The sequence below is a fragment of the Alligator sinensis genome, unplaced genomic scaffold (assembly GCF_000455745.1).
Source record: "Alligator sinensis unplaced genomic scaffold, ASM45574v1 scaffold510_1, whole genome shotgun sequence".
Taxonomy (NCBI): Eukaryota; Metazoa; Chordata; order Crocodylia; family Alligatoridae; genus Alligator; species Alligator sinensis.
Window position 1 is genome coordinate 2574366 of NW_005842052.1, and position 14100 is coordinate 2588465.

Sequence of the window (14100 nt, forward strand, 5' to 3'; positions counted from 1 at the left end):
CCATGCGGGCGTGCATCTTAGTGATGAGAGGGGGGTGGCTGTGGGTGCTGGAGACACGGTAACTTTAAGTCATCTTAGTGTTCCCGTATTCTGCAGTCAAACAATGTCTTCTCAGATAAGTTCGAGTAACCTTGGGGCTGTTCTCACTGGGCACCAATGTTCCCTCTAAGGAGCGGCGGTCCATGAGCGTGCCATCTCGGTCAGTGAGCGTACCACCTCGGTCCATGAGCGCATCGCCTCGGCCCGGCGTGGGACACTTACAGAAGGGGGCTGAGGGCTGGGGGCCAGGGGCTGGAGCTGGGGCCAGGGGCTGGAGCTGTGGGCTGGATGCTGGAGGCTGGAGCTGGGGGCTGGTGGCTGGAGGCTGGACGCCAGGGACCAGGGGCCGGGGGCCAGGGGCTGGAGCTGGGAGCTGGGGGCCAGGGGCTGAAGCCAGGGGCCGGGGGCTGGGGGCCGGGGCCGGTGGCTGGAGGCTGAGGCCAGGGGCCAGGGGTTGGGGCCAAGGGCTGGAGATGGAGCCTGGTGCGGGCTTCGCCAGCTCCGGGGAAGTGGTCACTCCCCTGCATCAGGGCTGGGGAGTGAAGCACTTCCCCAGAGCCGGCAGAGCCCGCGCCAGCCCCCTGCCCCAGCATGGCCTCCGAGGGTATGTCCCGCAGTGTCCCGGAGCCAGTGGAGCCCCACTGGGGCAGGCAGCGGCTCCTCCCCGAGGTGAGGCAAGGCAAGGATGGAGGCTGGGGCGGGGGGCTGGTATGGGCTCCGCCTGCTCCGGGGAAATGCTCCATTCCCCAGCCCTAATGCATGCACAGCCTTGAAAAGGACACACTTTTAGTTGTGAGCGGCCACACACGCACGCAGTTTAAAGGGAACCTAGCTGGGCACGTCTACACGTGCGCATTTACTGTGCAGTAACTGAAACTACTGCACAGTATGGGTGTGTGTCTACATGTGTACACCTGTACTTCATAGTAAATATAGTGACTTACACTGACTTAAGCATAAATTAGATTCCTGCATCATGCAGGTATCAAATTTACACCCGATTAGTTACTGCACAGTAACACACATGTAGAAGACGCCTTACTGTGCAGTAATGCTGTGTGTGAGGACTGACCTAGGACTGACTTTAGTCCCAGGTCAGTCCACACACAGTGTTAATGTGCTTTAATGCATGCACATGTAGACAATGGCCTATTCCCACTTACTGCACAGTAAATTTAAGCCGGTGTAAATGCATGTGTAGACACACCCACTTACACTTACACTACAGGGTTTGTAAGAAGGTCGATCTGCCAGCTTTATGCCAGCTCCTCTCACTCTGAGAAGAGGCCCTGTGTCGGTAGGTATCCTCAGGGATCATTCATCCCACAGTGACCACATCTACACAAGACACTTACTGCACAGTAGCTTATTACTATTGTGCAGTAGCTTGTTATTATTGCCAGTAGCATCATTCGGCATGAGCCATGACTCAACACTACTGCACAGTTGTAGGCAGATCTACCTGTTCATTAATGCGCCTTAGTTACTGCACGTTTAGTTTAGTATCCATAGTAAGAGTTACTAACTGAATGAACAGTAACTAGAATTACTGCACAGTCACACCGGCACACTTTTTTAATGATACTTGCTGTGCATTAGCCTAATAACACTGCACTGTAGGCTTTTAGCAAGGTTAATAACTGCTATGCTACTGCACAGTGTTATTAAGCTAATGCGCAGTAAGCGTCTCATGTAGACGCGCCCTGTGTCGAGCTACGGCGCAGTAGTAATGAGCTACTGCACAGTAAGCGTCACTAGGCAATCGTGCCAAAACACTACTGTGCAGTAACACTGGTTACTGCACTGTCATTTAGTACTTGGTTACACAAGTACTAAATGACTATGTAGTAACAACCGCACAGTGGGTGGCTCATGTAGACATGCCCACTGATGCCGTATATGTGGCAAAGCAGCACAGGTCTATGTAAGCAGGAATCATGATGGCAGAAACATAGAGGCCACTGTCCACGGTAAGTGCTTTGAGAAACCCAGCACCGAAGCAGAGCAGTGTGTTCTGGCAAGAAAGAGGCTTGATAAAGCTACAGTTCTCAGTGCCTTTTTACTTCTCCAAAGGGCCCATCCCCAGGCCTCCTTGGGGGATTCTGGACTCCTCTTCCAATGCAAGGTGAATGAAAGCGAGGAAGGAAAGATGGGGGTGTAAAACGGTAACCTGGGACCCAGAGGATCTTGGTGCATTTCCTTGCTTCCCCACAGATTTCCCCTCCAGGCCATCCTTGGCAATTCACCTCTTCTCGCTATGCCTCAGTTCCCCCATCTGCAAAGTGGGGGCAATACACTGGCTTCCTCACAAGAATGAATTACCTTAACTGATTCTGTGATAATGAGGATTATATAGGTACAAGTGACATCTCAATAGAAGAGGCATACAGCATTGGACTGTAGTCCGCAGGACTTTGTTTTATCTCTGGTTTCCTGTCTGACCTTAATTAAGCCACTTCACTTATGTTATACTTCAATTCTCCACCTGCAACATAGGGCTAATTCTTCCCTAAGAAAACTGGAGGTTTTCTGGCTTTCACAGTAGTGGGGCCCCCCTGAAAAAGAGATAAGGACATGCCAAGATTACATGCATCTGATATCGAAAAAGCATCACACTGCTTCCAAGGTGGTGAGATATTAACTGTTTTCTATTTCTTGGTTCTACTGGACTATCCCCGCAGAAGTTCCGGGAAAGGGCAGTTCTTGGTGCAAAAAGCTGATATCTCTTCTTTGCGATGGTATAAATGAGATTCAACTGAAGAAACTGGAGGCTAAAGGAAACTGTGTGGTGGTTTGGGATGTTAGTGATAGTTTTGATAGAGATAGATTGGTGTGCACAGGCAGTAAAAAAAGGCCTGTGTATATGTGTGTACACTTATCCACTTCTACATGAGCATCACACTGCTGTTATCCATCTATAACAGAGCAGTAGATCACAATGTATGCTGTGATCTTTTGGGGGAAAGACACATTCATGAGTTTCCATGCACTCAGAAAGGAATACACGGTTCATTAGGGACATTTCATAGATTTCATAGACGTTAGGGCCGGAAGGGACCTCAGAAGATCATGGAGTCCAGCCCCCTGCCCAAAGGGCAGGAAGTCAGCTGGGGTCATAGGATCCCAGCAAGATAAGCATCCAGTTTGCTCTTGAAGGTGCTCAATGTAGGCGCTTGAACCACCTCCGGTGGCAGGCTGTTCCAGACCTTGGGGGCTCGGACAGTAAAGAAATTCTTCCTTATGTCCAGCCTGAAACGGTCTTGTAGTAGTTTATGACCATTCGACCTAGTCGTCATCCCTTGGGGTGCTCTGGTGAACAAACGTTCCCCCAGATGCTGGTGGTCACCCCTGATAAACTTGTAGGTGGCCATCAGATCACCCCTGAGCCTGCGCTTTTCCAGGCTAAAGAGCCCCAGGGCTCTCAGCCTGTCATCGTAGGGTCTGCTTCCCTGACCTCTGATCATGCGCGTGGCTCTTCTCTGGACTCTCTCAAGCTTCTCCACATCCTTTTTGAATTGTGGAGCCCAAAACTGGACACAGTACTCCAGCTGCGGCCTGACCGAGGCCGAGTACAGGGGGAGAATGACGTCCCGGGATTTGCTTGAGAAGCATCTATGGATGCAAGCCAGCGTTTTGGTCGCTTTACTAGCCGCCGCATCGCACTGCAGGCTCATGTTCATCTCTTCGTGAAGTTTCTTCTGTCAGGCTTTTTACCTCAGTGTGGAAAACAACGCAACAATATGAAATTTGTCAAGTGTATGCCTTCATTCCCAAAGTTTGGTGTCATTGGCGAACTTGGCCAGTCCGCTTCTGACTCCAGTGTCCACATCATTAATGAAGATGTTGAACAGTATGGGTCCAAGGACAGAGCCTTGGGGGACCCCACTGGTCACAGGACACCACGATGAGTGACTTCCATCAATTACTACCCTCTGGGTCCGACCCCGGAGCCAATTTTCCAGCCAGTGGATCGTGGTGGACCCAAGGCGACAATTGGCCAGTTTCTCCAAGAAGTGATCATGGGATACCAGATCGAAGGCTTTTTTGAAGTCAAGATATATGACATGAATCTCTTCTCCCTTGTCCAGGTGATAGGTCACCTGGTCGTAGAAGGAAATGAGATTGGTCAAGCAAGACCTACCCGCAACAAACCCATGCTGGCTATCCCTTAAGATGTTGGCGTCGGTCAGTCCATTAAGGATGGCCTCTTTAATAAACTTTGAGATTTCTAACTTTGAGATTTTGATTTGTGCATCGACTAAAAATGTCGATGCACAAATATACACTGCAGCCAAGAGCAAGTAAACTGCTATGTCCTCTGCAAGGCAGGGAGCAGGCTGTGGACCAAAGAGAGTGAGATATTATCCCATAAGAACTGCAAAATTCATGCACAACCTTCTTGATATAGCGTTGTTGTCAAAGGGATCCAGAGGCCTCCCTGCAGACACCGCAGACACCAGACAAAAAGTGCTTTGAGCTCTCTCTAGCTTCCTTTGCTCTTCTGGCTTTCATTGCCTGCAGCAACTACAATTTGTAAGGGTTAGGGGAAGAGTTCAGACAAGGGAGAAACGAATGACCAGATGTATTGTTGGTCCCCTCGACTTCCTGTTCCTCTGCTGTCTCCAGTCCCCCCAGGGCTGTTGGCACTGGGTCAGAGGGAGCGAACACGCTACAACTTTCTTTGTTGAGCATTTTTCTCCCAGGGTCTTCAAGAAGCGTGCCCGTTAGGGGCTATGTCTTTCCCACATTTCGGTGGAAAAGGTCCCAAAGTCACTGTGGTTCTCTTGCAACCGAGAGCAAGATATCAAAGCAAGCCCCAACCCTCCTGGGACCGTACGACTCTTCGCACAGCCCTGCACAGTAGGGAAGCAGGACGACTAATGGTCTCTGTGCCTAGGAAAGTCTGGGTTTAATCCCTTGCTTTGCCTTCTACTCCCTCTGTCACCTTAAGCAAGTCACTTATTAGGCTCCATTATAACTTGCCAACATGAACAGTAAAACCAAGCCTGCCACTACCAGACAAGGTAACTTTACTGTATCATCACGGTCGAGGATCATCACTCCCATGGGTCTAGAAAAGGGTTGTAAATGAGTCCATTGATGGCTAAGAAGGTCAATCCTAGACCCGCAGACCCTCTGGGAAATGCCACAGGTCTTGTTTCCTTTCCTTCCATTTCTGCCATTATTTCCTGTGTAAATGTGGCCTGTCTCTGTGCCTCGGTTGTTCACCTGTAACATGGGGATAACAGCACTTATTTCCTTCCAGGGGTATAACCAGGATATACATTTTCGAGCAAGGCATATACATTTTCGAGCAAGGCTTCATGACTTCATCATTCGGGCAATGTCTGATCCCGAGGCATTATAGTAATACATGTGATGAAGAAGAAGTACCTTGGGGAGAGATATGTGGAGCTTCCCATCCTTGCACCAAGCTGTGGCTGGTAATATAGGAGTTTTCCCCCTCTACGGGGCTCCACGCATATATGACTGAGGATGGGAAGTGGGGCAGAATTTGAGGCTAAGAGCATTGTTTCATAGTTGCTAGGGGCTAGAAGAGACCTTACACATCATCGGGTCCAGCCCCCGCTGTACGTGGGCAGGAAAGACTCATGGGATCAAGTGATCCCAGCAAGATGGGCGTCAAGAGGTTTTTTGAAGATGGCCAGGGTGGATGACTGGACCACTTCTGGGGGAGCCTGTAGTGACAGCGCTCCTGCGATGCAGGGCCAGGATGGTATCTGAGTATGTAGCATGTTGTACCTATAAGCGGGAAAGCAGAAGATGATGACAGATGCTTGTCAGCCTTTACTCACTATTCAAAGGATCCTGCAAACACTACCAAGTCTTCATCAGGTACAAACAGACACTGCTTTATTAAATGCAAGCCAAACCCGCTGCACCACTTTTCCTTCATCCTCAACCTGCTGAGGATCCAGGACCTCTGTTTTTCACCTCGCTTTGCTCCGTGCACTGCTAAGTACTCCCGATTTCTCTAAATCCCGTGAGCCCAGGACGCAAAGTGCTGACACAAGCCGTTTAGCGTGTCCGTGCACACAAGCGAAGCTGTTATTTGGAGCTGGCATGAAGTCACCACAATTTCCATCCGAGAGCCATTAAATAAACAGTGCGAACCAAGAACACAAGCATTGTCTTTTGCAGCGGGTCACTGAAATAGGCTGCAATGCCTTTGCATAACAGGGCCTGGGGAAGCAGGAGGTTCAGGCTTGAGTCTGAATTTCCTGGCCCTCTCCCACCCCTTAAGGGAAAATGTTATGGTCTCATTGAGGCTAAAGCCATGTGGTTAAAACACGCTGGCCCACAGGACACAAGAACTGAGGTTTTATTGATTCTTCGTTCAGGCAAAAGCCTGGCTCTAACGTCTATGTTATGAATGTTGCTTGTATTTGGAGAGTGCCTACAGGCTCCCACTGAGCTCACTGTCCTCTGTGCTGGGCATGGTGCAAAACCAGAGGAGAAAGGTAGTACAATCAATCCCTTTATTGCAGATGGGCAACTGAGGGGCAGAGAGATTGAATGTCATGCCCAAGGTCATCCAGAAAGCCTGTGGCAGAGGAAGGAAATGCCCATCTGGATCCCAGCCTGTGCCTTAACTGCAAGCTCATCCTTCTTGCACCAGTGGGCTAGGCTTTTGCTTCCTTTATGCCACTACTCAAGCTGTCAGCGGAGTCCTTGCTGATTTACACCAGTTACAGAGAGAGCCATGAATACAACCCCAGCTTGCAGAGGCTCCAGACCAGACTGGAAATTGAAAGCCCTATTGTTAAATCATCCCTGCGGTTGTCTGCTGATGCAAGGCATTTTTGGAAGCGATTTATTTAGCGTAGAGATTTGCAACTTCGGAAAAAAGGATGTCTGTTGTGTGCCCAGGATGAGCATCTAAAAAGGGTGAGGTTAAATTTTGCTTGGGAAATAAGCAGCCTTGGCTTTCGACTTGTTGCTGACGACGAAGAGCGGAGGGCTGAGAGACATCCGACGGGGAAAACTTGTAAACAGTTCCTGCTATCTGAACATGAGTGCCCCTCCCCGTCCGTGTGAGCTGCAGAGGCAAAAGAGAATGACACATGTGCTGTTTCCTTTTCCAGTTGCAAAGGGGTCAGGAACTAGGCAAGGAGCGCCTGAACAAGAGCAGCTTTCTCCTGCCCTTCCAGCTGTTGTGTTCAATCCAGCCTCCGGTCCTGAACAGGGCAGAGAGACCGTCAGCATACATAAGGCACGGTTGAAGGCATAAGTTATGAGTTACCCAAACAGTACATCCTCACTGTGTGAGTACCCTTCTTTTTCTCCCATCCCTATGGCAAAAGTGAATGTATAGATCTGTTGTTTAATGCATTTTTAAGCAGGCTTCCAGTTTAGCAAAAAACGACCGGGCAGGAATGAAGTATTGATAAAACTGTCCCTTTCCTTCCCCCTTTGTATGCGAGCCCATGTGTGTGTGTGCATGTGCATGGAAAAAGTTACAGAGAGACCCGAAATGCCTGTCTGCAAAGTTCAACTCCCGAATATGACAGATCCACTTCTGTCTCGGTCCTAGGATAGAGAAAATTGAATGGAAATGCTTTTTGCTCTTTTTTTTTCCTTTATTTTTTTGTCCTCCCTTAAGGAACGAAAATATAAAGGCATTTAGGAGGCTTCATGTCCCTCTCCTGAGATATTAATGGTGCTGCCTCACTTGTGTTTGGAGACGCAAGCTGTCTGTGTGTAATATGAGACACATGCCAAAAACTGTCAGTCGATATTTAAAGTCACAATGCTTTTTTTTTCTGCTTTTGGAAGTTTGAAAACACAATAGTGGGACACGTGAATTATTTTCTCAGTGAAGATGTATGAGGGTATATTCTCTGGAGGTGGTACTCTGCGCATGCCAGAAAGTTTTGATAACGTTTGGCCTCGGGAGCTCAACAGCATAACTGCATCCCGGTCAATTATTTTGGGGAGTGCTATTAATACGTAGAGGGCTCAGGTCTGGTCCAAATCCTAACGACTACTGGGGAAATGCCCATGATTTCCAATCATAAGGCATTGCCAGTAGAATTTGACCCGTCGTCCAGATGCTACAGACTTTTTTCGTTTTACTTCAAAGGGATCTGATTTTTGTAGCGTCGCAGCAGTTATTTAAAAATAATAATAATAAACCGCCCAAACGGAGTTATCGCAGGTGATATCTGTAATAAAGGCACAATACACAGAGGAGTGCTGGGAATAGACTCAATTTTAATTCCTGGTCCTGCGGTTCCTGTTAGACTATCTGGCTCGCATGAAGGTTGAAATGGATGGTGTTTTTCAGGCTCTGAGTGAGGCCGGCTTTATCCAGCAGAAATATTATATCGCAAAGAATCACTGGAATTCGAGCCAACAATTTTTATTTACTCTGGGCCTTTTTGCAAGTATCAGCCAGCTCACAAGATGAAATGCTATCTATAGCTTTCTCTCTCTTTCGCTGTCTTTTTGTTTTTTTTGTTCCAGCAGTTTTAACAGATTAAAGCCCATTCACCAGTCATTGAAGAAAAGAAACATCCAGGCAAAATATAGGTGTCTTTGAATAAATGGTGGCGTCTGGGGCTTCTGTGCACTTCTTTTCAGACATGCAAATTACTGTAACTATTGCTCTCAAACGTCCGTGTGGGATTGGGGTTTTGAAGCCATTAGCTAAAATGCAATGTATTGATTGTGTAGTCTTGCTGACAGGGTAAGGCAGGCAAAGCCCAATCTTGCATCCGGGTTTTTAAGAGTTTTGTAAAGAATTTTTGCCACAGCAAGGAGTTCAGATTTGGATTCAGAGGCCTGGCTTGCACTACTTGCACTACTAGCACACTCAGAGATGGAGTTACATGAGCAGCTAAGTAGTGTAACCAAACTTAGAGCCAGCCCAAAGTTTAGGTGAGGCAACATGCTAATCAGGTCCATGGAGACATTACTCTAACCCTTGGTTTAGTAAAGAAAGGTTTCACGCAACAATTTATGACATTCAGAGGAGATGGAAGTATAATCGAGGATCACTGGGAGAAAGAAGAAAGTGTTTTTTTCAGTATGTCAGCTGCGCTTTGGTAATTGCCCACGTGCACACACACATCTCATGGTAAGGGGAGGCTGAACCACAGTAACTTGCTCCTTTTTCCCAGGCTGAATTAATGCATAGGCAAACTAGGCAATGCCTAGGGCCCTAAGTAAAGAAGGGGCCCAGTTGTGCTTATTTTACATATTATATTATTTTTACATATTAATATTTTTACATATTATAATTATTATAATTATTGAGTGAAAAAAAAATAGGGCCCCACAAGCTTGTTTGCCTAGGGTCCACTCAAGGGTTAATCCAGCCCTGCCTTTTTCACCCAAGGCTGACCTACCATGATTTAACTTCCAATTACCTCTGGATAACAGCATGCAAATGGATGGTGACCAAGAAGCAGCTCACACGTGGTCAACTGTTCACATGCCCGTACTCTCAGGGTTAACCATATCAGACGTTCAAACCCTTTTTTCTGCCAAAAAATTCTAGATGGTTGTAGACAAAACTAACACCCATTTATTTAGACCTACTGCTGATTGAAATAATGCCCCTGCCTGCTTTCTAGCTGCCTGGATGCAATTCCTCTTGCAGATCCAGACAGGATGTTCCTGTATCCTGTTTCAGTTTGCATCACTGTAAATTCAATCCATACAGCTTTAAAAAAAAACAAATTAAGAACGAAATTCAATTAAAAGGGAAGCCTGGTGGCTGCATATGTCTTTACAGTGTGTGTTCAGTGCATTGCTTCTATAAGGGTCTTTTTATTTTCCTGGCATGAATCCAGTAACTCCTGCACTGATCAAGGAGATGTTAAGAGTTCACTGTGTTGAGAGGCGCTGTTCAGTATAGATAGCAGATGTTTAGCGGAGAGGGACTATATTTGGCAAAACAGACATACTGCTTCATAAACATCATGAGAAGCCTTGAAACTGGTGTGCACATGCATAAAGCATCCGCCAAATGTTAGACAACGTTCAATATATTGCACTCATTTGTTTATGTTTGGTAGTGAAGCTATATGACAGGTGCCCGGTGAGGCAAACACAATGGTACAAAGTTGTCTAATTGCTTGTGATCAGGGAGTTTTACCCCCTTCTTGTTTGTATTCAGTATGTTCTTGATGGTCCTGAAAGGGCACAGTCAAAAAGAGTAAGGTTTCAGGGGGAAATGTTTTAATCTTTCTTAACTCTGTGCATCTTCCCTGTCTCTATTCTCTCTTCTTCTAATTATGTCACGAAAGAGAGCTGGGTGGTAATGTTACTAATTCAATGCTGTAAACTTCCCCACAATGGGGCGCGCCTACAGGTGCCTCTTTTAAATGAGCTTAGCTTAAAATTGCCATTTTAAGGTGCATTAAGGGCCCGTGACTACACCTGTGCACCCTTAGTGCACCTTAAAAATGGAGATTGAAGGCTATGTGAGCCTAAATTTGATGCCTGCATAAAGCAGGTATCAAATGTAGGCGCAAATAGCTAAGTCACATTAATGCACATGTAGAGGTGCTAATGCGCATTAACACGGTGTGTGTCAATGGATTCACAGCGCATTAATGCACATTAGCACGTCTGCATATGTGCTAATGTGTCTTAGCTATTCATGCATAAATTTAATGCAACTTAGTGCTCAGTAGCGCATCCACTTGTAGACACAGCCCTAAGTCAATTTAATGCACCTTAAGGAAAGAAGCATTAAGTTTAGGCACACGTAAATGCAAGTGTAAACACACCCACAGTGTTTTATCTACATCCGAGTCTCCTCTCCTGTGTACTTTTGTTATGCTCAGCCTATGAGGCATCCCACCCCACTTCCACCTTCCCCAAGGAATATCAGTCCCAATCCTGCAAAACGCTTTCAAGTGAGTGAGTCCCTTGGAAGACAAAGGGACTGCTAGTGGGGACAACCTACTGTGTTGCTTTTAGTTGGGACCTGATGAGGTGCCTCACTGGGAAGAAGCTGTGAGTGCATTGCTGGTTGCAGAACAGCGGGCCCATACATATAGTCTATCATACCACATGCACCATTTATTGTGGGCCAGTTGCTGCATGAGCCGGAAGGAGAGCAGCCTCCTTAGGGATTGAGGGTGGGGGGTGGACTGGTCTTGGTTCTGCCAACTGAACACACCTCTTTGCTTTGGGGAGATTGGGAGTCATTGATCCTCTTCCCAGAGCAGTTCACTGCCCTCTTCGCACCCAGCCAGGACTGGTCTTGGTCCTGCCAACTCAAGACCCCATCCAACCCAGCTAGTACACATTGCCTTCCATGCAAAACTAAGGAGAAATAATGGATCAGAGTCAAAAGTCCCTTTTCTTGCTCCTGGATCAGTGGAGCTATCAACTCTCCCGTGATCAGGGCTTGTAGCAAAGCCTCAATGGGTCCCTGAAATATCTTCCCTGTATTATCCACTGACTTGGAACTATATTTGCTCTCACTGGCCTTTCATAAGTGGAGGTACTATTTGTATCGACGACTGGTAACGAAAAATGGAAGTGATTGTTTATGGAAATGATTTCCTTCTGAGCTAACTGCAAATGGTATTTAACAGGTTAGGTATTTGAGTGAATTATAATAATCCCATTTTAAATCTGAAGGTTCAGAACACATCAGCACTCCTACATTTGTGTGTTGATCATCCACACTTGTGCAGGCAAAATGGGGGTTTCTGTTCTGTGTTATGCTTCATTCAACTCCACTGGTATCTGTGTGAATATTTACAAAAGCAAAACTTTGATCTATGGATATGATAAGTACTGTAATTGGGACAAAAATGTAGGCAAGTGACTTGGCAGGCAGAAAAATGCCCACAGGAATAGGAATCTGCTTTTTTAAGATCTATTATCCAAAGTGCCGGGGACCATTCTGCTGCAGGAAAATGAAATCATCGATGTTCAAGAGGTCATCCCAATACTCCAGGTTAAAACTAGTTCAGTCCTTACTCCCATTACCACGAGCTGGATGGAAAGCATTCTTCATAGTTCATTAATAAATTCAGGGGATTTGTGAATGGGATCCCATGGGAGGGAGATGTGAGGGGAAAAGGAGTCCAGGCAAGTTGGCTGTGCTTTAAAGAGGCCCTTTTAAGGGAGCAGGAACCAGCTATCCTGATGCAATGGAAGAATGTGAAATGCAACAGGAGACCAGCCTGGCTAGATAGCGATCACTTCAAGGAGTTGAAACTCAAAACAAAGTCCTGTAAGAATTGGAAATGTGGTTATATTGCTAAAGAAGAGTGTAAGAATAGCGCATGGGTGTTCAGGGAGAAAGTTAGGAAGGTCAAGGGACAAGCTAAGCGCCACCTAGCAATGGACATGACATGCTTGTAGAATCCTTTTTATTGCTATTTAAGAGGAAGAGCAAAGAAACCAGAGGTCCCGTATGGACGGCAGAAGGCAATTTAGCTATGCAAACAAGGCTGAAGTATTCAATGCCTTTTTAGTTTCGGTCTTCACAAATAGGGGTGGCTACCAGATGACAAGGGCAGTTGGCAGCAAAGACAGTGAAAGAGATAACAAGGCTAAAGCAGTAGAAAAACAGGTTAGGTAAGACTGTAAAAAGCTAGATGCTTTCAAGTCAGCAAGGCCAGATGGGATCCACCCTAAGATAGTGAAGGAATTGGCTGAGGTTATTTCAGAGCCCTTGGCTATATTCTTTGAGAGATGTCCCAGATGACTGGAAAGGATTGAACATAGTGGCCGTCTTAAAAAAGAGAACAAGGAGGATCCATAAGCTGTATATGAGCCAACAGCTGCAGCAGAGGAAATTTAGGTTGGAGATTAGGAAGAATTTTCTATGAGAGCCACAGACACTGAAACAGGCTATCTAGAGAAGTGGTGGACTCTCTGTCCTTGGAAATGTTCAAGAGTGGTTGGACAGACCCTTGCCTGGGGTGGTATATTCAAAGATAACCCTGCCTTGAGCAGGGCATTGCAATAGGTCACCACATGAGGCTCTTCCCATCCCTACTATCCAATGATTCACAGCTCATATCGCTGCACCTTTCACTTTAGTCTCTGAAGAAATACTGCATACCCATCACTGCTGAAACAGGAACCACAGATCAAGGCCTTTTGAGATGCATGGGCGTTGGATGCCCGGGCATGGTCCTGCTTAAGCCCCATGTGTTTGAACTGGTTTTGTACCCTCTGGATCCGGCGCCACTTTTAAAATGCATTTGGAAACACAATACATAGAGGGAGAGGTGGGAGTTCATTTTAACAACTGCCCCGTTCTTTTCCAGTGGACTTTTCACTTGGGTGTTGTGACATGAATGGGAGCTGTATGTACTTGCGCCAGTTAGAGATGGTCACAGGCAGCAGTGGCACTGTGCCTCAGTTTACCACCTGTACAATAGGGGTGGTAAAACTGCCTCACTTCACAAAGATGTTGCAAGGATAAGCACATCAAAGATTGCAGGACACTCTGATTTGCAATACTATGCCAAGGTTATAAAAAAATACATATCCTTTTGCCCAAAGGATATGACACGTGTGCTTCTTAGTGGCTAACTCACTTTTTTAATGGACTTTTGGCTCCTAAGTCATGCAGGTGCTTTTAAAAGAGTTATCCAAAGCAACCGGTCCACAAAACCTCCATAGACTGAAAAGCGCTGCTGTCAACTGGCAGATGTATTATAACGGCATTTGCAAAAATCAGGCTTGGCTTCAAAGCATTTTATTAACAGGAAAGGGGAAAAAAAAATACATTGCCAGATAATTTATTTCTAAGCACTAAATCAACTACCTCCTGCGATATACTGAATGCAAAAACAACAGGCCTGCAGTTCTTAATCTGTAGCAGAAATAAGATCGGTATTCCTTGAGTATCTACAAGAATCAGCTTCATCTAACTCGTACCAGATATGGGTCCTCCCTACGAACGCGAGGAAATCAAACTGATTAGCCAGGCGCCACTCTCCGCTTGCATATGTGCACTGTCATACCTTGCGAACGTGTTTTCTCAACAATAAGACATCTGGCTAAGTGATTTTCTTTTAATTAATCTTCTCATCTATAAAGGAGGCCAACTCCTCA

The 14100-nt window shown here is 46.4% G+C and overlaps 1 protein-coding gene across 1 annotated transcript in view; it reads left to right on the top strand.

Moving 5' to 3' along the window:
* The window catches only part of GYPC (glycophorin C (Gerbich blood group)), a 77286-nt gene that overhangs the window by 26075 nt on the left and 37111 nt on the right, over nucleotides 1-14100 (top strand). Inside the window, exon 2 of the mRNA XM_006022908.3 lies at nucleotides 7146-7325. Within this exon, the coding sequence (XP_006022970.1) occupies nucleotides 7295-7325 (31 nt within the window). The 5' untranslated portion in view covers nucleotides 7146-7294. The remainder of the gene's footprint in view (nucleotides 1-7145; nucleotides 7326-14100) is intronic.